This window comes from Salvelinus alpinus, chromosome 31, assembly GCF_045679555.1.
Source record: "Salvelinus alpinus chromosome 31, SLU_Salpinus.1, whole genome shotgun sequence".
Taxonomy (NCBI): domain Eukaryota; kingdom Metazoa; phylum Chordata; class Actinopteri; order Salmoniformes; family Salmonidae; genus Salvelinus; species Salvelinus alpinus.
This window is the reverse complement of record NC_092116.1, coordinates 13472031-13496426: the sequence shown is the minus strand read 5'-3', so window position 1 is coordinate 13496426 and position 24396 is coordinate 13472031. Positions and strand designations below refer to the sequence as shown.

The following is a 24396-nucleotide window of genomic DNA, read 5'->3' as shown; positions in this document are numbered from 1 at the left end:
CTAGTCCCCAATGTTTTGGAATGCTTCTATTTAGGGCCTGGTTTTAATGCTCGCGCAGGGGGTTTCTCTCCACACTCTTCCTACCCTACGGTGATGGGTACTCCATGTATAACATTGTTTGGGCCTCCCACACAATGGCGCAGCAGTCTAAGGCACTGTATCGCAGTGCTAGAGGCGCCACTACAGAGCTGGGTTCTGTCCCAGGCTGTGTCGTAGCCAGCCCGTGACCGTGACCCAGCGTCGTTCGGGTTAGGGGAGGGTTTGGTCGGCCGGCATGTCCTTGTTCCATCGGGCTCTAGCGACTCCTTGTGGCGGGCCAGGCGCATGCACGCTGACTCGTGTCGCCAGTTGTACAGTGTTTCCTCTGACATAACGGTGTGGCTGGCTTCCGGGTTAAGCGAGCAGTGTGTCAAGAAGCATTCCGGCTTGACAGGGTCGTGTTTCGGAGGATGCATGGCAATCGACCTTCGCCTCTCCCGAGTCCGTTGAGTTGCAGCGATGGGAGTTGCAGCGAGTTGCAGCGATGGGACAAGACTGTAACTACCAATTGAATATCACAAAATTGGGGAGAAAAAGGAGTAAAAAAAACCATTGTGTGTTTGGGTTCGCCCGTGTGTTATGTCTGTTCTGTTCTGTCAATGTAATTTCATTTTTGTAGAAATTATTATTTGTTGTTGTTGTGTGACCTCAAACTAATTACACAAAAAAAGTAAGAACATTGAGGGAATTTTCTGTTCACCCTAATACAAATATTGTATGCAGTGTGAATTACGGTTGAGATATGAGCTCCCCTAAATGCAACAAAAGTCAAAGTTTCAGGGGGCTCGAATTGAACCATTCACCTATTTGTTTAAAATGCAATGTTGGACTGATAAGGTGGTAAATGTGACAATAAAAGCTTCAACAATTGAAGTCAGTATTTTGATAGGTCAAGGCAGAGTGCACTATTAACAATACTTACTGGAATTGCTGCTCCCGGCGTTGTTTTCTGTGTCATTCCTCATCACTCCAAAAGCAGGGAAATTCATGGTGGTCTTTGTGGAGCTGGAGTTTGGTACTTTACCACAAAGTAGGATGTTCAGACTGCCAAATGCGTCTGCTCTGAAATCCAGCATATCAGCGGCCTTTAACAACATTGAGTTCTGCAACTTCTTTATCTGTATTGGTGGGGGTGTCATTGGAGGAAGATGCACAAGTACATTTCAGAACATGACAGTATAGTACTTAATTTATTGACTTCAAGACAACAAGTTGATATGATACAACTCAATATCATGCAATTTCTCAATAGACTTGTCTTCAAATTTCCGTTATTGTTATTGATTACAATGAGTCATACAAGCCCAGGTCACTGGGCGACACAGGTGTTCTCAACAGAAACTAATACTGAATGTTATTGGATTTCCATGTAGGCCCACTGTCCTTTCAGATGGTAAATAACTACCACACCAACCTCATCAATCACGGGTAAGGCATCCTCTGTAGTTTTTCTCACTAATCCAAAGGTCTCGGACGGAGTCAAATCCAAAGCTGAAGGTAGCTAAATGAGGGAATAAGAAGTTGATTTAGCAAACATTGTTGATTTATATTCAATATATAATGTGTATTTGTTTGTAACAGGCTCAGTGTTTTAAAGGTTAAATTATGTATTTTACAACCTAATGTTAGATGGTTCCTCAATCTGAATTGTACTGTTGCCCTTATCACTGCCACTGATTTTTAACTAGCGTTGGTTAAAGTTCGCTCATGTTCGTAGTGGCTATTTAAAAAAAAAAAAAACATGGATTACAGTTTATTCTAGCCCATAGACTACTTTCACGGTGAGAAACATGATGATGATGATGTTGTAAAATACTGTACTTCCCCTTCAGGCTAACACCTCAGATGTTACCTCAAACACCTCAGGTGGTTGCAACAAAACTGGCCGACAGAGAGTAGTTCTGCATTTCCTTTTTCAGGTGCATGTCTTCAGTTTAAATGGTTTAATGGTTGCTTGAGGATATACAGCACCATATAAAGTGCAGTTACTGTAACAATGGAAAAACAGCCTAGATACAGCATTTCTCCAACAGTGCCCTCCGTCAAAAGCATTGGGTGCATGAGGCCTGTGGTAAGTTTTAGTCTAAGCAATGTCAAAACCAATACCTTCCGCAACAATGTTTATTGTGGATGTATTTTTATAAAATGGCAGGAATATGATTCATAGCCATACCACATATCTGATGTTTAGAACACAATGGCCCAAGGCAGCCCAGCCACTGCACGTGTCCTTTGAAACGCTATCATTTCCATGTGTCAGGAGTATGCTAACATGAGTCCCCATTGACCTTCACTGAGAAAAACAATATAGCTCAAATCCACAGAGAGAGAGTGCTAAAGAGAGAAAATGAATCCTAAATCTCCCAGTTGTATTTATGAAAAGTATAAGCCACAGAGCATTTACAAATTCAAGGAGGTGTCACTCGAATCTCCGTTTATCCTGCAGCCCTTATTGAGTTCTCAGTACATTCATTTTGATTCAATTTTACCGTCGGCAGCAATACACAAGGAAGCCGAGACGTGCTGATTGGAAAAGCATGGGCATCTCACTTAGGAAATTTGGGATGAAACAGCTTGAAATCACAGCTAAGTAGTCAATGAGCAGAAAGAGAGGTCTTGGGCTGTATCGTATTAATGGCTTGATAAGTAGACCCATGGCACAAGGCAATCTCTCAGAGCCATTCAGTAAACTCTATGACGTTTCGCTCTTTATTCTCCGCATGATCTGTCATTTCTCAGCTGTGTTTCCAAGGGAGGCTAGAGCATGGAATGGTGTTACAAAAATAGAACATTCATTTCATTGTGGACTCAGAAACCACAAAGGTTACCAAGACAGTGACCTTACTAGATGTAATGGGAACTGTAATGGATACTGTAACTTCAGAAGGAATGGCCCCAAAAGAACCTCCTCAGATTTTTGTTGTTTCAGAGTTCATAACATCCAAGCACCCTACTTTGTCACTGAAAATGAATCTGGGACAAAAACTAATGTTACTTTGACCTTAGGTAATAGCTCTGTAATTTACTGTACTTTCACAACACAGTATGACTGGTTACTACAATACATTTACCATGTGATGGGGGCGATATCTTAAGATGTTTCAGAATGTGTAGTTGATTCTGTTGATGCTATTGACGTCATACAGTGCATTCGGAAAGTATTTAGACCCCTTGACGTTTTACACATTTTGATAAGTGGACAGCCTTAAAAAAAATCCTCATCAATCTACACACAGTGCCACATTGTGACAAAGCAAAAACTGTTTTTTAGAAATTTTAGTAAATTTATGACAAAAAATAAACTGAAATATCACATTTACATAAGTATTCAGACCCTTTACTCAGTACTTTGTTGAAGCACCTTTGGCAGTGATTACAGCCTCGAGTCTTCTTGGGTATGATGCTACAAGCTTGGCACACCTGTATTTGGGGAGTTTCTCCCATTCTTCTCTGCAGATCCTCTCAAGCTCTGTCAGGTTGGATGGGGAGCGTCGCTGCACAGCTATTTTCAGGTCTCACCAGAGATCAATTGGGTTCAAGGTCAGGCTCTGGCAGGGCCACTCAAGGACATTCAGAGACTTGTCCCGAATCCACTCCTGCGTTGTCTTGGCTGTGTGCTTAGGGTTGTTGTCCTGTTGGAAGGGGAACCTTCGCCTCAGTCTGAAAACTCTGGAGCAGGTTTTATCAAGGGTCTTTCTGTACTTTGCTCCGTTCATCTTTCCCTCGATCCTGACTAGTCTCCCAGTCCCTGCCATTGTAAAACATCCCAACAGCATGATGCTGGCACCATCATCATGGAGAGTCTTCATACCCAGGAAGACTCGAGGCCGTAATCGCAAAATTTTTGCTTTGTCTTTATGGAATATTATGTGTTGATTGGTGAGGAAAAGAAACAATTTAATCAATTTTAGAATAAGGTTTTAATGTAACAAAATATGTAAAAAGTCAAGGGGTTTGAATACTTTCCGAATGCACTTTATATTGCACTGGTTCTACCAGCCATCAGTATTATCAGGACTTTGTGTTCTTATGTAGTCCTGTGTGTCTGTATTGTCCCTGTAGCTATGTGCCCAATGCTGGTGACAAATCGAATTTCCCCACTGGGGATAAATTACTTTTATTCAATTAAATTATTCTATGTTTAAAACACACTACCAACCACATTGTTTTCCCAAAAATATCCACGTTGCAAAAGTAATATTTCTAAGCTACTGTAATGGGCACCTGGACCCTTGTAAGACAAGAAGATAGCACCGGTTACTTTCTGTACAATGCTCCCTATAACCTCACTATATTGTGCTCTGTGTTCCCTTAAAAAATATATATTAAGTCTCAACACAACTAAATCACCCACTACCACTCAATGCTGTCTCGATAAACCCAGACTACATTTTTTTTATTTCTAAAGTCCCTTTCTTTATGTATTTGTTATCACCACTTTTCTTCAACCCCAAGCTCTCAGTGTGTGAAAGGGTATTTTTTCCCCCCTCCATTTTGCCCAGGGGGGCCAGATGACTTTTTTTTGCCATATCTTGTCTGGCATTTTCTTCGATGACTGAAAATGCCTCCAAGCTTAAGTTGTTCAAATGGCTTTTTTTCCCCTCCATGAACTTCTTGCCTCATCACTTATTCATTGCTTTTGCTGTCCCATACATTTTCTCTCAAAGATAAACTGGGAAGGGAAGTGCACTCTTTTGTCGCCTCTACAGGAAGTAAGGTTTCAATGAAATCCAGAAAATATCAATGCTAAATAAATCTAATTGTTTCTACTTTACAACGGTTAGTGGAGACCAAGAGAGGAGGAGCATAGAGAACAAACTTCAATTAAAGAGGTTGTACAGACATTTTGCCTCTGGTGCTCTTAAGCCAAAAGGGGTCCTGTAAATGGACAGATATAGTCCAGAGATGACCTAATTTGACTCAAAGGTATATAACTCCCCACGCCCATGAGCAAAAGCATATTGTTAGCCAAAAACAAAGGGTTGTGTGGTTTCTTGCGTTAAGTGACTGAACATCCATAAAGCATCTTTAATGAAGCGCAAAGCTCAGCTTCTCAGGCTTCGGAAAAATATCTCTCCCCTTGGGTTTTAATCAAACATACTTTGCCCCAACAGCCATCCAGACCGTTATATCATCATGCCAACATAATATATATATGTTTCTAATTTTGTCTGAAAGTCGTTGTCATTGCAAGTTAAAGCGTAACGTTAGATAGCTAGCTAACTTTAGCTGGCTGGCTTGCTAGAACATTACGTGTATGATCTGTGTAGTAATAACCTCAGAAAGTAAATTGCATTGCTAGTTATAGCCTAATGTTAGCTAGTTAACTGACATTGAACCTAGTTGGCTAGCTTTAGCTAGCTATGACAATCTGTTTGTATTGCTAGTACTCTATAGATTGGGATTATGGTTCATTGTTTAGCTAGCTACATGTCTAAACAAAAGACTCCAAGTTAAAGCGTACTGTTAGCTAGCTAATGTTAGCTGGCTGGCTTATTAGCTAATATTCTTGAGACACTAACATATTTCAAAAGTGCGATAAACAAAGCAGGTTAAAATGGTGAGTGCCTTTGACAGTTTTGACCTCAGGACACTCTGTTTGGTGCAAGATTGAAAAAGTGAACTCATGCATTGGAGTCAATGAGGTACAAGACACAAGATTCAGTAAGGAAAGTACTCCGGAGAGTGTAATCTAGAATATAAACACAAATGGTTGCCAACTCCACACACTCATGGCAAAATCTATAGATGTATAGTGCTGTCAGGTCCATCATTATTGGCACCATTGGAAAAAAAGAGTGAAATAAATAATACACATACTGAGTTATAAAGTATGCACATTATTTGTTTTACTACTATATTATTTAAAACGAATACAATTAAAACCAAATAGATTTTGTTAAACAAGTAATATTTTTTTCTCTCAAAAAGATAGGGGTCAAAATTATTGGCAACAATCTTTTCAATACCTGTCAATAGCTCACCTTACAAGGATAATGGCACTAAGCATTTTTCTAAAATGTTTTATGAGATTGAAGAACACGTTGGGATCTTAGACCATTCTTAGACCATTCCTACATATATAATCTTTCCAGATCCTTGATATCCTTCATCTGCGCTTATGGGATGCCCTCTTCCATTGAAAACCATTAGGTTCAAGTCTAGAGACCGGTATGGCCATTGCAAAATGTTGTTCTCTGTGGATTTTGATGTGCTTGGGGTTATTGTCTTGCTATAATATCCACTTGTAGCCAAGTTTCAGTCTCCTGGCAGAGGCAACCAGGATTTAGGTTAAAATGTCCTGGTACTGGGCAAAATACTGGCCACAGGATCAGCGGAAGCAAAATAACCAAATAAGATTAAAGATCCTCCACCATATTTTACAGTATGTATGGGGTTCTTTTCTGCATTTGATTCCTCTTTTCGATGCCAAACCCACCACTGGTGTTCATGTCATCTGACCATACGGTACTAATCCCCCATACCGTTTAGCAAACTCTAGGCGTTTACATTTGTTGGATGACATAAAAAAGAGCTATTTTGCAGTAGCTAACATAGATTTCAAACAATTAAGAGCCATAGATCGAAAAGGTCCATTAAGAAGCAAGTAAAATACATAAATACATCTTTATGTCACAATGAAGTAAACAGTACAATCAGGTTACATTTACATAATTGAGTGGTAGACCTAATTCGATTTGACTTACATTGGTGAGCATCTTCCTTGTATCCAGGTTTTGTAGGAAAACTTCTCTGGTTTGTCTCAACTGCTGTGCTGTGAGGGAGCAGCTGACTTTCTGAAAGGCCTCCTTGTCAAAGGCGCTGGTGAATTCCACGTATCTATCAAGAGCTGTTCCATTGCAAAGGGTGATCCTCAGATCGTCTTGCCTTGAAATGCCCATCATCTGGTGAAAGGATGAGCGTCAGAAGTGGTAGAAGTAAAATAGAAACCCATCTGATTCAGTTTTCTACCTGGAGTTTTATTTGTGTACTTTAAACACACAAGCACCCTTGTCACTGAGGACCGTATAGCCTGGCACAAATAAGGATCCTCCTCCTCCTCGGCTGACATCAGTTGGAACATGGCAAGGTATCGATGTGGATCTTCTGAAGGGGCCACTCACAGATCACACTTATCGCTACTACAGCTGCATTTCACCCGAACACAAACGTGCCAGGTAGAGCAGTGTTTCTCAATCAATTCCTGGGTACCGCCAATGTGTGACATTTGTGATTTAGCTCAGCGCTATTACATCCAATTTCATTATTCAAGAGCTTGGGGATTGGTTGATTAGTTGAACCAAGTGTGTTAATGGTGGGCTATAACAAAGATGTGCACCCCTAAGAATCGATTGAGAAACATTGACTTCTTACTGTAAACTCTCTGCAAAGTCATACAGTATGTCTCTCCTGAATCGATTAGAACAGTCAAGAAATGATGTCCTTGCAATGCATTATTTTCAATCATATGGGTAGGGAGGTAGCCTAAAGGTTGGAGAGGCAGACCTGAAGCCAGAAGGTTGTGTCTTATGTGGGAGAGGGGGTTGACAGAAGAGCAGAAGATTCATGTTGTGTTTGTTAAAGATGCACTATGCAGAAATCCCTCTGGCATTTCCTGGTTGCTAAAATTCTAATAGTTCACCTAATTTCAGTTTATTGTACCATCTAAACAGTTGTAAAATATATTTTCCATAACCACAAATATTGTATTTTCTGTTGTTTGAAGACGGTGTACATAACCGAAAGCAAAAGACACAAAAACAAACCTTAAGAACAGGAAGCATAGAAATAGTGCACATAGAACATCTATGGTTTCTTAGACTTGCTTTCAATGAGAATGACAGATCTATAATGCATATTTCTATGTGCATGTGTTCAGGTCACCCAAAACGTTACATCTTGTTGTTTCCAGACCACTGCAGTACAATGCTGTGAAAAAAATGATGCTGACTCACCTCATTCAGGCGAATATTTGAGGTAATCAGACTGTCGGCTACCGTCGATGGCATGGACAAGTTTTCCCTCAGATATGTGGTGAACATTTCATTGTCATTCAGGATACTTCTCAGAGGAATGGGCTGACCTTAAACATGAAGAGCGAGAACAAGTAGTGTGCTTTCACTCGGGCAGAATTAGAATGGATCTGGGAAGAAAACTATTTTTGAGGGAGCTGTATCAGTTTGTTTTGATAGACGGCATGCAAAACAGTATACTCCATAGGGGTGGCGAACATCAAAGATGGGTTTGGAAAATGTGATGTTCCTTACTCATTTGATATTGACAGCATCCAACTGATATATTTAAGTGTAGCATTTCCCAAACTGCTTTGCTTTGTATTTTTTGTTTAACATCACTTTGGGAGGCATTTGGTCGTAATCAGAGTTGAAATTGTATTGTATTCCACAGGTGAATGTTGCAATAAAATGTGGATAAGAGCGAGGGAGGGTCGACAGTGGTATTGTTTTAGTGGGAGCTGGCACATCGTTGCTAAACATGCATCAGTCAGTTAAGCAGTCATTTTGTACTGATTAGATGCCCACTGATAGTCTTGGTCGAAATGACAACATCAAAACCAATCGACTGTTTAATGTAATCCTCCCCGCTTAGACTGGTGAGAATGTCTGGGTGCAGATCACAAGCCAAAGACAGCCCATTACTACTTCACTCCACAATGTTTATCTCTTAGGCTACATGGTTCATTGAGTATTCTCAAGAAATCTGCTTTTGAAACAAACTCATGAGTAGCAATATTGGAGAATATGCAGAGAACATTTTGACATAAGCCACATACATGGCATTGTAATATGGTAGAAAATAAATGATAGTATGTACCTATGACGTTTCATTCATGCTTATAGGAATTCAAGGTAGAGATACTTATCCTGTCATTATACTCTTACTGAAACTGCTACTACCTCTGTCATGATCATTTTCAACACCATCAATAAGGTAGGACAACATGACACTTGTACAGGTCGAAACAAAAACATCCTCTGGGCTCTGTCTGAACTTGGTTACCGGGCGAGATTGGAGTCCCCACCCCAACACTTTTAAACATCTCCGGTGAGAAGCACAACACAATCACCTTTGCCATTTATATCCCTTTGATATCCCTCTGCCTCTCCCTTGTGTTATATGACCTTTCGCCATGTCGCCTCAGACAGCATATCCCATTAATTAAGCCGTGCCTTAGATCTCTGATGGATTTAATCTTGTATATTACAAGCCTGTGACCCCAAAATGCAAATACGGTTTTGGGTGCGATGTTTGTGTGAGCCTCAACAATGGCTGGGCCCACTTTTGCCTATTTGCAAATTAGGTGCCTTGTGAAAATCTGAATATCATCAGGCTAAATGAGCCTAATGCAAAGTAGCAACTTATGAAGATAAACGATCTGCCACTCCACACGGCAAATTAGATCATAAATAATCAGTTGTCATTGTTTTTCGAGTGATCTCAGAGAATAACAAATCCTCCAAACTGTCACCCTCGTGAATGGACTACTCTAGTTGATAAAGGACCGTGGTCAAATCTATGGCAAAGTGATTGTCAGTCTGGTAAAGTATTATACTGTTCCAATTACTGCTGAGCCATTAGTCAGTGGCTGTAAAAGCTTTATTATTCATGAGATATTCAAGGTTTGGCTTAGAACTTAGTTCATTAATATGGTCCTCAGTGTATTGAACAGTGAGTACAGGATCAGTTGGGTTGGTGTGCTGAAGTAGATCATCAATGCAATGGGCTCATGATTTTCTAGTGCCCTAAAAAAAACTGTATGAACAATTTGAAAACGGTTCAAACTCTGTACCTTTTTCATGGTTTGATGTCTGTAGAATCAAAACCCACTGGTCCACATCACCGGAAAGCGTCTGGATCTTGGTTATGATGGATCTGTTCGCCAGAAGTGACTGTAACTCGATCAACATCCCAGCAATTCTGGTTGGACAGAGGAAGAATTAAAAAAGTCTTAGACAATGCATGGCTAAATGAAAGATAGCTAATAGGCCTACTTCAAATGTGATGTAACTCACTTTCTAAAGGAACATCAATGGCTAACTGACTACCAAAACCTGCCATTATCAAGGTGAAATAATTAACTCAAACTAGGATCATTTACAGTAAATTTGGAAATTGTCACTGTAGGTAAATGGCTTGAAAAAGGTTGCCCTTCTACATACATGGAATTGTTGAAGTTGTTGACTTGTCCCGGTGCTTCTCCTGGCGTGGAATGGTTTACACATGGGTTGTCTATGTTACATATCATGCCTTGAAGCCAAGGCAGCACCCCGGCGGAAGGCATGGCTTTATTTGGATAATGACCTTGAACCCAAAAAATAAGCTGTCATTTCCTTCCATACATGAGCACCTAAAAGTCTTCATCCTCCACCATCTTTCTGCAGCTTTCTGCAGTGTCCTCAGATTATGGCTTTAATTAGGGAATTGCTTAGTGTGTGTGTTCATGTTCTGTGTCTGCTGACTTGTGTGTCAGTGTCAGCTGACTCGGCGGCCATCTTGCGTACTCCCTCGTCCACTTTAATAGGGTTTTGACTAGATGGTATATAGCTATGGTCAGAAGTGACTTTTTGTAGCCGGTTAGGAGAACTTTCGCAGCAAGATAGGAGAATTAACGTAACAGGTTAGGAGAAGGGTTAGGCTTATCTAAAATGCAAAAATGATCCCAGACTCAACTCAAATTTGTATATTTTGATGTCACTTTGACATAAGCTGCACTTTGACATAAGCCCATCTAGTAGGGGTGTCCGAAAATGTACATTATACTAATGAGAGTTTGTAGGAAGAGTGATACTGAACAGTGTGTTATAGTCGTAGGTATGACATTTGCTGGGCCACGGTGACATTGCTACTTTCATCAGGTGACAAAGTTACAGCAGAAATTGGAGAAAGGAAGGGACACGCTTGCATTTCACGATAAGAAACATTGTAATTGTAGTGCAATAGATTTCATTTGGGGGGAATTGATATAGTGTCACATTTGTCATATGATTTGTGAGCCTATAGTTTATTTGTGAAGCATCTATTTAAATTGTAAATACTTTATGCAGTTTGCTTAAACTGGGACCATTCTACTTACATTCGCCCTGGTAAATGGGTTGGGTGGTTGATCTCACCCAGACCAGGATGAAGAACAGAAAGAGAGGCCACAACAACTCCACCACCAGACGCACCTGAATTGAAGATGAAGTAGACAGATTACCTCATGTTAAATCATATTATATCATATGACAGTATATTACCTCATGAATCCCATTCTAGTCTCTGTGTTTGTGTTGCTAATGCCGGTGTTCTAGCCTTAAATGGTAGGGGTCGACACTTGTTGCTGAAGTGGAGTTGGGGTCACATTGTTTGTCGTCACAATAAAATACCTTGTATATTCAAATCGGCATGCCAAATGCATAGACTTCTGCAACAAATGCCATATAATCTAATATGAATAACATGCCATGCGTGTTATGTTATGACATTTACTGTCCACAATAAAAAAAAATCGCGTACCAGCATTTCTTTGAAACCGTGGGTAAACATAACTATAGCAAACCAACAATGATCAAATGCTTAAATACATTCGCAGAATGGCGGATCATTTTCTTGCCTTTGTACATCAATTGCATATTTTAGACCCACTTTTGCAAAACCATAAATACAATTGTCATCAATGAATACAACATTCACTGTAAAGTGTTCTGTTCACAGAATATCAACAGGTAGTTTTCATCAGAAGAGAAAAGGTTGCAAATGTGTTCTCTATTTCCAGCTATCAGTAAGTACTATTACACAAAATTGTACATGGCTTTAACAGTAGAACACCAGGTACAATATAGGGAAAGATCTGAAGAGATGGTAAGAAAATAAAGTGGAGTTACTCCTAAGTTATCATCTCCAACACTGTGACTTTCCATTATAGAGCTTTGCTTTAGTGTGGATTGTGGCCTATACATTCATATCAGTTGTGGTTCCTCCACTGTATTCACCTTTCCTTATTTCTACTGGGGAGTGTGTTTCTGCTTGCCGTCGGAACGTCCAAGCCTATGTACAGTTTTGAATACATGGACTTGGATTGTGATGACACTAATGAATGACAGTGGAATAAAATTCCACAAATTAACAAGGCACACCTGTTAATTGAAATGCATTCCAGATGACTATCTCATGAAGCTGGTTGAGAGAATGCCAAGAGTGTGCAAAGCTGTCATCAAGGCAAAGGGTGGCTACTTTGAAGAATCTCAAATATGAGTAGGTGTGTCCAAACTTTTGACTGGTACTGTACATAAAGAGTCATTTTGCATAATTCTGCACCTTTTGATAGTTGTATTACAAATTTTGATCATCATGATTTAGGGACTTCAAAGAAAACAATTTGATAACTAGGATTTTTTATTTTGTCAGATTTGACTCAAGATCAAATCAATTCAAATCATATTTTATTGGTCACATACACATATTTAGCAGACATTATTGCGGGTGTAGCGAAATGGTTATGTTCCTAGCTCCAACAGGGCAGTAGTATCTAACAATTCACAACAATATACAAAAATCTAAAAGTAAAGGAATGGAATTTAGAAACACATAAATATTAGGACGAGCAATGTCGGAGTGGCATTGACTAAAATACTGTAGAATAGATTGCAGTATATACATATGAGATGAGTAAACCAGTATGTAAACATTATTACAGTGACTAGAGTTCCATTATTAAAGTGACCAGAGATTCCATGTCTATGTATATAGGGCAGCAGCCTCTAAGGTGCAGGGTTGAGTAACCGGGTGGTAGCCGGTCTGTGTGGGTGGACCATTTCAGGTTGTCAGAGATGTGTACGCCGAGGAACTTGAAGCGTTCCACCTTCTCCACTGCGGTTCCGTCAATGTGGATAGGGGCGTACTCCCTCTGCTGTTTCCTGAAGTCCATGATCAGCTCATTCAGTCATGGGTGAACAGGGAGTACAGGAGGGGGCTGAGCCCGCACCCTTGTGGGTCCCCTGTGTTTAGCATCAGCGAAGTGGAGGTGTTGTTTCCTGCCTTCACCACCCGAGCTTAATGATGAGTTTGGAGTGTTGAAGGCTGAGTTATAGTCAATGAACAGCATTCTTATTTAGTTATTGAAGTTGGTCTAGGGTGTCAGGTAAGGTGGAGGTGATATGATCCTTAACTAGCCTCTCAAAGCATGTTGACAGATATGAGTGCTATGGGGCGATTGTCATTTATTTCAGTTATCTTTGCTTTCTTGGGTACAGGAACAATGGTAGACATCTTGAAGCAAGTGGGGACAGCAGACTGGGATAGGGAGAGATTGAATATGTCCATAAAAACACTCCAGCCAGCTGGTCTGTGCATGCTGAGGACGCGGCTAGGGATCCCGTCTGTTCTGGTAGCCGTGTGAGGGTTAACACACTTAAATGTCTTACTCACGTTGGAGAACGAGAGCCCACAGTCCTTGGGAGCGGACTGCATCGGTGGCACTGTGTTATTCTTAAAGCGGGCGAAGGTGTTTAGCTGGTCTGGGAGCAAGACGCCGGTGTTCAGGAGCAAGACGTCGGTGTTCAGGAGCAAGACGTCGGTGTTCGGGAGCAAGACGTCGGTGTTCGGGAGCAAGACGCCGGTGTTCGGGAGCAAGACGCCGGTGTTCGGGAGCAAGACGCCGGTGTTCAGGAGCAAGACGTCGGTGTTCACGACGTGGCTAGTTTTCCCTTTGTAGTCCATGATTGCCTGTAGTCCCTTCCACATACGTCTCGTGTCTGAGCCACTGAACTGCGACTCCACTCTGTCTCTGTCCTGACGTTTTGCCTGTTTGTGTTAACCTTTATGCAGGCAGTCGTGTTCTTTTGAGGAATGTATTAGCAATTGTGACGGTATACTATCGTTTTGATGAATGTATTTACGTTTTGAGAAGGAAACTTCATTTTGAAAATGCATTTACTGTTTTGCAGAAGGCCACAGAGTTGCGTGTCTTGAGAACACCATGTTGAAAATCAACAGCATTGATTTAACAAAGCTTTCACGCAATTGAGAAAAACTGTAAAGGTCCTGATGATTCCAGGGAATTTGAAACAAAAACTATAGCAACCCATCTATGATTACCAAAAATGCAGCTCTCTCACAGAGCCGTCAGATGTTTCAGTAAATTGCATCACCTCTGCAAAATCACCTGTTATGTACAAATGTGCTTTTTTCAAATCATTGGGTATGGTTCAGTGACGTGAATGAGAGTTCACTGGAGCGTGTGTGTGTGTGTGTGTGTGTATGCGTATCGGCGCCTGTGTGTGTGTGTGTGTCAAAGCATAGTCATTGCAGTCAGGTCGGTCGGCTTCTACATCCCTATACCTTTGAGCTTTTACAGAGGATGAGACTGCAAGCTTCACTGAATCCTCCACTCCTCTGCCCGGCCAAAGCTAACTCACCTCATCTCCTCATACGCTGTCTGCATCCCAAATGGCACCATATTCCCTATTTTGGGCTGCCCAATAAGGCTCTGATCAAAAGTAGTGCACTATATAGGCAATAGGCGATCATTTGGGACACAGACACTGCCCATTCTGCTATAAATGGAACCTAAACCTGAGTGTCTGGACCCATGGGTCCCTTCCCTTCGTTAATATGTTCACTTCACCACCCGCCCGTATCCCTTCTTACCACATCAAAGATCTCAGCCTTTTATTCCAAATAACCCCGGGGAATGAAGAATGGAGAGAAAAAACGATGGACCAAATGGAGGCTTGATGTGTTCTCTTTTAGTTTTTCTCTTAGTCTATATCTTCATTTGCCCTTTGCAGAGATGGCTAGGAACACTGTGAGTACAATTTCACCGTGGCATGGGAGATGGGAGGCTTTTCACCCCTCCTAGCTAATCAGAATTTCAATGGTACTCTTGCCCTATGCTATCTCACTTAAATGCATCAACTAGCCATACACTCTTAAAAAAAGGGTTCTTTGGCTGTCCCCATAGGATTACCCTTTTTGGTTCCAGGGACAACCCTTTTTGGTTCCATGTAGAACCCTTTTGGGTTCCATGTAGATATTTTGTGGAAAGGGTCCTCATGGAACCCAAAAGGGTTCTACTTTGAACCAAAAGGGTTCTACCTGGAACCAAAAAGGGGTTTTCAGATTCTAGATAACTCCTTTTTTTCCTAAGAGTGTAGTCGGCGAACTTGCTAATGTTGAACCAACTCCTATATGCAGCCTGGAAATACTCCTGCCATGGCAACTTGTGTAGCTAAGGGGCAAGGTAGGAGTACCTGCGTTCCCCTCTTGACTAGAGTTCACTTTGAGAGGGAAATTCAGAACAACAGTCAAAGTGCTCGAACAGCGGGAGCTGTCTACAGGCTTCGCAGGGAGCCAACTAGGGAGAAAGATATTACAATGCTACATCTCGCCTCAACTCTTCACCTCCCTCCCTCATTTAGGCTTTTACGCGTCCCTCGGCGCCTTCTCTCTCTCCCTCCTCCGACCTTGTCTAGCGGCGTGTTCATCTCCCCCATCATCTCTAATGGAGTGACCTAGCTGCTTAGAGAAATCAGAGGCAGCACTAGCCGGGATCACAATGCGGCTCTCGCAAGAGTCCATAGCCTTAAAAACCATTACTGCTCTTCTACTGACAGGTCTATTGTTGTCAATCGTCTCAAAAGTGAACAACTTATGGAGTCTCTATGGCATGTGTCATTTCATTATTATGCCATACATAATGGCATTGTGAGACGGTCGTCTGCAGTGGTGTAAAGTACTTAAGTAAATATACTTAAGTAAGTACCACTTAAGTCGTTTTTTGCTTTTTACTTTTACTTTTACTTCACTAAATTCATAAAGGAAATAATGTATTTCTTACTCCATACATTTTCCTTGACATCCAAAAGTGCTCGATACATTTTGCTTAGCAGGACAGAAAAATCTAAGTCAAATTCACACACTTATAAACAGAACATCCCTGGTCATCCATATTGCCTCTGATCTGGCGGACTCACTAAACTTGCATGCTTCGTTTGTAAATGATGTCGAAATGTTGGAGTGTGCCCCTGGCTCTCGGTAAATTTAAAGAAAACAAGAAAATGGTGCCATCTGATTTGGTTAATATAAGGAATTTGAAATGATTAAAACTTTTATTTTTGATACTTAAGTATATTTTAAACCAAATAATTTTATACAAGTAGTATTTTACTGGGTGACTGACCTTTGCTTGAGTCATTTTCTATGAAGGTATCTTTACTTTTACTCAAGTTTGACAGTTGGGTACTTTTTCCACCACTGCTCCTCTGCCAATACAGTAGTTGTACAAGTTGTCAAACCACATGTTACTGTATATAGGTGTTTCATTTGTTGTTACTCAGTGTTGTAGCTTCTCCAGTGATCCACAATCCATCATAAATGAGCCACACCAAGTGGATTTGGTTGATACAGTACATAATCACTCAGCTATTTCTTGCTCCACAATGTTATACTGTATGTATCCAAAAGTCAAAGCACATTATCAATACGAAACCCCCAGTTGTTGAGGGATGTCTTGGGTCATTTCACATATCTTCCATTTTCATCAGCCTTCCATGTGTCAGGGAAATTGTGGTACCACTGAGAATGGGATTTATTATAATGTATTCCAGAGTACCAGAGGAAAGAGCGAGAAGAGAAGGATCATGGGGGCTCTCTCAATACAGGGCTCTCTAGGCATTAGCCATTGGACACAGTGGTCTTTGTGAATGGATAATCTCTCCCTATGAAATTATGTGAAATGTTGAACCATAAAATCAGTTTCATGCCTTTTATAAAAAAAACTAAAATGCTTGGTCAGTGATTAATTGAATTGGCCATTAACCTCTAAAAGACCCTTTCTCCTTGTTAACACCCATCCAGTCAATATCCCATGTTTCTTTCCCCTAACATGTTCTAATTCAAAACAGAGCCCCAATTGTTTTGAGCCCCACATTTTTTGCTAAATGTTTTTTTATTTTGCCAGTAATACGTGTCACATATCAGTTTTAAAACAATGTAAAAAAAAAAGTAGTTTGGAAGGAATCAGCGGCTAACTGCAAGCTGCAAGCATTAGCCTGCTAGCCTGCTATTCAGCGGAGTGGGTGTGTGGTCCCAGTTCTGGGGTTAAGGGTCTCTTTTCCAAGCTTAAAATGATAAACATTCAACATTGGCCTTGCTGTAAATCCAACATCATTTCTGCCATGCTCAAAACAACTGTTAACGCGGAGCTAGGAAATCTGACTTCAGTGAGTTCAAGACAACTGGGAACTCGGGGGAAAAAACTAGCTCCGACTGGGTAAATACTTTTTGAACGGTCATCCAACTCCGAATTGTAAGTCGGGAACTCAGGCCTCTTTCTAGAGCTACGACCTGAAGATCACTGATGTCATCATGATTCAACCTTGTTTTTTCAGAGTTCCCAGTTGATTTGAAAGCACCATAAATCCAAAGAATGCCAGACTTTGATGACAAAGTTTGATGACAAAATTTGCCCACGAAGGCCCACTGCGCCACCTTCATGTTCAAGTGAGCACGGCACAACAAGGTGAGTCCAAAAATGTCTTGTATGCTGCTGCATAAATTATGTAATAGGCCAGAGAGATATGTATACTGTGGCTAAGAAAGTAATATTAACTGTATGTTGTGTAGTAAACTGTTAGTAGCCCATGTGCCTCACCTAATAATTTGGTCTATTTACACCTCTTAATTTCGCGTACTGTTCTGACTTGGTGGTGCACATGTGGCCTATAACCTGTTTTAGAGAAATGCAATCATTGAATATTGTAAGAGCTTTCATTGTCTGCTTATATGCCCCCTTCATTTATCCTACGGTTCTGACTTGGTGTACAGGGAGAACACTGTAAGAAGGCCCATGATCTGAATTCTATCGCTGTACATTTCAAAGGTGCTGAACAAATAGTTAAACTGACTACGTCCGTCCTAGCTCGCTCATTAATTTCTTAATCGAAATTGCAGATTGCCTTGTATCCGCTTGTCGTCCCCTTATGCCATAGTTTGTACATCTCAATTATCAGTAAAAAACACATCTGTTTAAGCAAGTCAGCCATGTCAGCTATGTCTTTTTAAAGGCAGTAAATGAGGCTGAATGAACCAGTTTCGCTGCCAGACAAGGGTCCGCTGATAGCCAGATGTAGCAGTGGTCAGGTGTTGGGACTGCTGTTGAGACTCTGCTGTTGGGACAGCTTTATGTAGGCCCTAGCAGTTTGTGGGCACCGTTAGTCACCATTATAGGGCCATTAATGTATTGTTTAGTGTTGTATTGTGTAGTGGCTTTGCTGGCATGCATCCCTCCAAAAATGTTTTAGTTTGCCCCCTAAGATTTACATGCTAAAATTTCCACTGGTCATCTGTATCGAGTATAAAGTCAAAACTTTATTAAAAAACTGACATGAAAACTTTCCAAAGTCTGCTGTTTTATGCTGGAATGAGGTGCAGCCTACTGTGCTTTATCCATAGGGAAACCGGTGTACTGGTGGGTGTTTTTCTCATCACCGTCACTATGAGAAAGTCAAAAAACTATGTGATTGACATTGACTGAAAAAATTGAGGGCCTTATTTTATCTACTGTAAACAAACAATGGCATCCCTGGAGGCAGTATAGTTTCACTGACAACAAGCTCTGACCTAGGCGTTGCTGTTGTGGCAACATCTCCCTTAAGTCAGTATAGTCTGTGACCGTATGGCTGGTTGGTGACATCAGAGTATTATATGGCCCATACGCCATTAGCTGCAGGGTTTTGTATGTAACTTTTTAAATGTAATCCTTTACACTTACTAGTTACCCGTCCCAAGATTTTATCAGTAACGTAACTCTTGGATTACCCAAACTCAGAACGTGATCTGATTACTTTCAGTTACTTTTGGATAACTATCCCCTTGAGAGGCAGAAGAAGACAAAAAGGATCCATCAAATGGATCATCATAGTGATCTCTGACTTGTGGTCAGACTTGCTCAGGTGGAACAAACTTAAACCTGTGCCTTTTTTCAATTCTGAATTGAATGTCATTGAGAAAACAGAATGGTGTCATAGTGTATTTTTTCGCAAATATATTTTCTGAATTAAATGTAATCCAAGAAGTAATCATCTAGTTTTTCTAAAGTATCTGTAATCCGATTACACTATTTTAGCTGTTGATGTTTTTTTTGTGTAATCAGATTACATGCAATCAGTTACTCCCCAACCTTCATTAGCTGCTACATTAGGTTTATGCGAGAGAGAGGTGTGTGTGTAAAGAGAGCGAGGTGAGGAGCTAATGACTAGGGTCGGGGGAATTGGCCAGGGCAAAATGATATTGGGAGTTGAACCTTTAACCTGAATAAGAGACTAAGTCCTCAAATTCAGGAACTACAGTGCTTTAGGAAAGTATTCAGACCCCTTGACTTTTTCCACATCTTGTTACGTTAAAGGCTTGTTCTAAAATGGATTAAATATTTTTTTCACCCTCATCAATCTACACACAATACCCGGTAAAAAAACATAAATATCACATTGACATAAGTATTCAGACCCTTTATTCAGTACTTTGTTGAAGCACCTTTGGCAGCAATTACAGCCTCAAGTCTTCTTGGGTATGACGCTACAAGTTTGGCACACCTGTATTTGGAGAGTTTCTCCCATTGTTTTCTGCAGATCCTCTCAAGCTCTGTCAGGTTGGATGGGGAGAGTTGCTGCACAGCTATTTTCAGGTCTCTCCAGAGATGTTCGATAGGGTTTACGTCCGGGCTCTGGCAGGGCCACTCAAGGACATTCAGAGACTTGTCCCAAAGCCAATCCTGCGTTGTCTTGGCTGTGTGCTTAGGGTTGTTGTCCTGTTGGAAGGTGAACCGTTACCCCAGTCTGAGGTCCTAAGTGCTCTAGAGCAGGTTTTCATCAAGGATCTCTCCGTACTTTGCTCCGTTCATCTTTCCCTCCATCCTGACTAGTCTCCCAGTCCCTGCCGCTGAAAAACATCCCCACAGCATGATGCTGCCACCACCATGTTTCACGGTAGGGATGGTGCCAGGTTTCCTCCAGACATGATGCTTGGCATTCAGGCCAAATAGTTCAATCTTGGTTTCATCAGACCAGATAATCTTGTTTCTCATGGTCTGAGAGTCCTTTAGGTGCCTTTTGTAAAACTCCAAGCAGGCTGTCATGTGCCTTTTACTGAGCAGTGGCTTCCGTCTAGCCACTCTACCATAAAGGCTGGATTGGTGGAGTGCTGCAGAGATGGTTGTCCTTCTGGAAGGTTATCCGATCTACACAGAGGAACTGGAGCTCTGTCAGAGTGACCATCGGATTCTTGGTCACCTCCCTGACCAAGGCCCTTCTAGCCAAATTGCTCAGTTTGGCTGTGCAGCCAGCTCTAGGAACAGTCTAGATGTTTCCAAACTTCTTCCATTTAAGAATAATGGAGGCCATCGTGTTCTTGGGGAGCTTCAATGCTGCAGAAAGGTTTTGGTACCCGAATCAAATAAAATTTTATTGGTCACATACACATGGTTAGCAGATGTGAATGCGAGTGTAGCGAAATGCTTGCGCTTCTAGTTCCGACAGTGCAGTAATATCTAACAAGAAATCTAACAATTCCACAACAACTACCTTATACACACAAATGTAAAGGGATGGAATAAGAATATGTACATATAAATATATGGATGAACGATGGCCGAGAGGCATAGGCAAGATGCAGTAGATGGTATAAAATACAGTATATACAGTGGGGAGAACAAGTATTTGATACACTGCCGATTTTGCAGGTTTTCCTACTTACAAAGCATGTAGAGGTCTGTAATTTTTATCATAGGTACACTTCAACTATGAGAGACGGAATCTAAAACAAAAATCCAGAAAATCACATTGTATGATTTTTAAGTAATTAATTTGCATTTTATTGCATGACATAAGTATTTGATACATCAGAAAAGCAGAACTTAATATTTGGTACAGAAACCTTTGTTTGCAATTACAGAGATCATACGTTTCCTGTAGTTCTTGACTAGGTTTGCACACACTGCAGCAGGGATTTTGGCCCACTCCTCCCTACAGATCTTCTCCAGATCCTTCAGGTTTCGGGGCTGTCGCTGGGCAATACGGACTTTCAGCTCCCTCCAAAGATTTTCTATTGGGTTCAGGTCTGGAGACAGGCTAGGCCACTCCAGGACCTTGAGATGCTTCTTACGGAGCCACTCCTTAGTTGCCATGGCTGTGTGCTTCGTGTCGTTGTCATGCTGGAAGACCCAGCCACGACCCATCTTCAATGCTCTTACTGAGGGAAGGAGGTTGTTGGCCAAGATCTCGCGATACATGGCCCCATCCATCCTCCCCTCAATACGGTGCAGTCGTCCTGTCCCCTTTGCAGAAAAGCATCCCCAAAGAATGATGTTTCCACCTCCATGCTTCACGGTTGGGATGGTGTTCTTGGGGTTGTACTCATACTTCTTCTTCCTCCAAACACGGCGAGTGGAGTTAGACCAAAAAGCTCTATTTTTGTCTCATCAGACCACATGACCTTCTCCCATTCCTCCTCTGGATCATCCAGATGGTCATTGGCAAACTTCAGACAGGCCTGGACATGCACTGGCTTAAGCAGGGGGACCTTGCGTGCGCTGCAGGATTTTAATCCATGACGGCGTAGTGTGTTACTAATGGTTTTCTTTGAGACTGTGGTCCCAGCTCTCTTCAGGTCATTGACCAGGTCCTGCCGTGTAGTTCTGGGCTGATCCCTCACCTTCCTCATGATCATTGATGCCCCACGAGGTGAAATCTTGCATGGAGCCCCAGACCGAGGGTGATTGACCGTTATCTTGAACTTCTTCCATTTTCTAATAATTGCGCCAACAGTTGTTTCCTTCTCACCAAGCTGCTTGCCTATTGTCCTGTAGCCCATCCCAGCCTTGTGCAGGTCTACAATTTTATCCCTGATGTCCTTACACAGCTCTCTGGTCTTGGCCATTGTGGAGAGGTTGGAATCTGTTTGATTGAGTGTGTGGACAGGTGTCTTTTATACAGGTAACGAGTTCAAACAGGTGCAGTTAATACAGGTAATGAGTGGAGAACAGGAGGGCTTCTTAAAGAAAAACTAACAGGTCTGTGAGAGCCGGAATTCTTACTGGTTGGTAGGTGATCAAATACTTATGTCATGCAATAAAATGCAAATTAATTATTTAAAAATCATACAATGTGATTTTCTGGATTTTTGTTTTAGATTCCGTCTCTCACAGTTGAAGTGTACCTATGATAAAAATTACAGACCTCTACATGCTTTGTAAGTAGGAAAACCTGCAAAATCGGCAGTGTATCAAATACTTGTTCTCCCCACTGTACATGAGATGAGCAATGTAACATATGTAAACATTATTAAAGTGAATAGTGATCAATTTATTGAAGTGGCTAATGATTTGTAGGCAGCAGCCTCTCTGTGTTAGGGATGGTTGTTTAACAGTCTGATGACCTTGAGATAGATGTTTTTCAGTCTCTCGGTCTCAGCTTTGATGCACCTGTACTGACCTCATCTCCTGGATGGTAGAGGGGTGAACAGGCAGTGGCTTGGGTGGTTGTTGTCCTTGTTGATATGTTTTGCCTTCCTGTGACATCGGGTGCTTTAGGTGTCCTGGAGGGCAGGTAGTTTTATCCCCGGTGATACGTTGTGCAGACCGAACCGCCCTCTGGAGAGCCTTGTGGTTGAGGGTGGTGCAGTTGCCATGAGGGGTTTAGGTGAAAAGCCACATTTCTTCAGCCTCCTGAGGTTGAAGAGGTGCTGTTGCGCTTTCTTCACCACACTGCCTGTGTGGGTGGACCATTTCAGTTTGTCCGTGACTTTCCACCTTCTCCACTGCTGTCCCATCGATGTATAGATAGGGAGGTGCTCCCTCTGCTATTTCCTGAAGTACACAATCTTCTCCTTTGTTTTGTTGACGTTGAGTGAGAGGTTGTTTTCCTGACACCACACTCCGAGTGCACTCACCTCCTCCCTGTAGGCTGTCTCGTCGTTGTTGGTAATCAAGCCCATTACTGTCGTGTCATCTGCAAACTTGATGATTGAGTTGGAGGCGTGCATGGCCACGCAGTCATGGGGGAACAGGAAGTACAGGAGAGGGCTGAGCACGCACCCTTGTGGGGCCCCAGTGTTGAGGATCACCGATATGTGGATATGTTGTTTCCTACCTTCACCACCTGGGGACGACCTGTCAGAAAGTCCAGGACCTAATTGCACAGGGCGGGGTTGAGACCCAGGGCCTCAAGCTTAATGATGAGCTTGGAGGGTACTATGGTTTTGAATGCTGAGCTGTAGTCAATGAACAGAAACTAACATAGTCTAGATGGGATAGGACAGTGTGCAGTGCGATGGCGATTGCGTCGTCTGTGGACCTGTTGCGGCGGTATGCAAACTGAAATTGGTCTAGGGTGGCAGAAAGGTGGAGGTGATACCCTTCCCCTGATCTGTGCCTTGACACAACCCTGTCTCAGAGCTCTACAGACAATTCCTTCTACCTATATGGCTTGGTTTTTGCTCTGACATGCAGTGCCAACAGTGGGACCTTATATAGACATGTGTGTGACTTACCAAATCATGTCCAATCAATTGAATTTATCAAAGGTAGACTCCAATCAAGTTGTAGTAACATCTCAAGGATGATCAATGGAAACAGGATGCACCTGAGCTCAATTTTGAGCCTCATAGCAAAGGGTCTGAATACTTATTTTTTATAAATTTGCAAACATTTCTAAAAACCTGTTTTCACTTTGTCATTATGGAGTATTGTGTGTAGATTGATGAGGAAAATAATGAATTTAATCAATTTCATAATAAGGCTCTAACATAACAAAATGTGGAGAAGGGGTCTGAATATTTTCAGAATGTACTGTTTACTGGAATGTCACTGACTCATATGTTGTTTCTATTGTATGTCCTTCTGTATTGGATGAGAAGATGACGATGGATCATCAATGTTACATAGTTTTCAACATTCCAGTAAAAGTCAAAGCTTTCTAGCGAAATTGGAGGGCAGCTGGTATCAAACTCGGTATGTCACACTCCGACCTAAGATGAGGAGTCAACAACTATCAACAGAGACCTGGATGAAGAGTGGATGTTTTTTGCTTATTTAGCTAATTTTCTAAAAGTCTTTGGACAAAGTTCACTTTGACCAGGAAATCAGCAAAGCGCATGACGAGCCCATTTTGCTACAGTAGGACCGAGACAATTGAAATTGTGTCATATACACATATCCCTAAGGTATCATGTTATATAGAGGGTTGTTTTGGTGGGTAAAGGTATAGTCTAGCTGTTATACAAACCACTCACTCCCAATGCCCCCTCTGTTCCCATCAGGCTGACTTTGTAAAAGCTAAAACACAGGCTGCAAGTGACATAACATTT

At 41.6% G+C, this 24396-nt stretch overlaps 1 protein-coding gene across 1 annotated transcript in view; it reads right to left on the bottom strand.

Annotated features, from left to right (window-relative positions):
• Window positions 1-24396, bottom strand: part of LOC139561288 (phospholipid-transporting ATPase ABCA1-like) — a 230979-nt gene that overhangs the window by 195937 nt on the left and 10646 nt on the right. The window contains exons 3-9 of the mRNA XM_071378277.1: window positions 11132-11225; window positions 10218-10359; window positions 9848-9975; window positions 7995-8122; window positions 6747-6944; window positions 1454-1540; window positions 962-1157 (exon numbers count right to left, since the gene is read on the bottom strand). Coding sequence (XP_071234378.1) covers window positions 962-1157; window positions 1454-1540; window positions 6747-6944; window positions 7995-8122; window positions 9848-9975; window positions 10218-10359; window positions 11132-11225 — 973 coding nt within the window. The remainder of the gene's footprint in view (window positions 1-961; window positions 1158-1453; window positions 1541-6746; window positions 6945-7994; window positions 8123-9847; window positions 9976-10217; window positions 10360-11131; window positions 11226-24396) is intronic.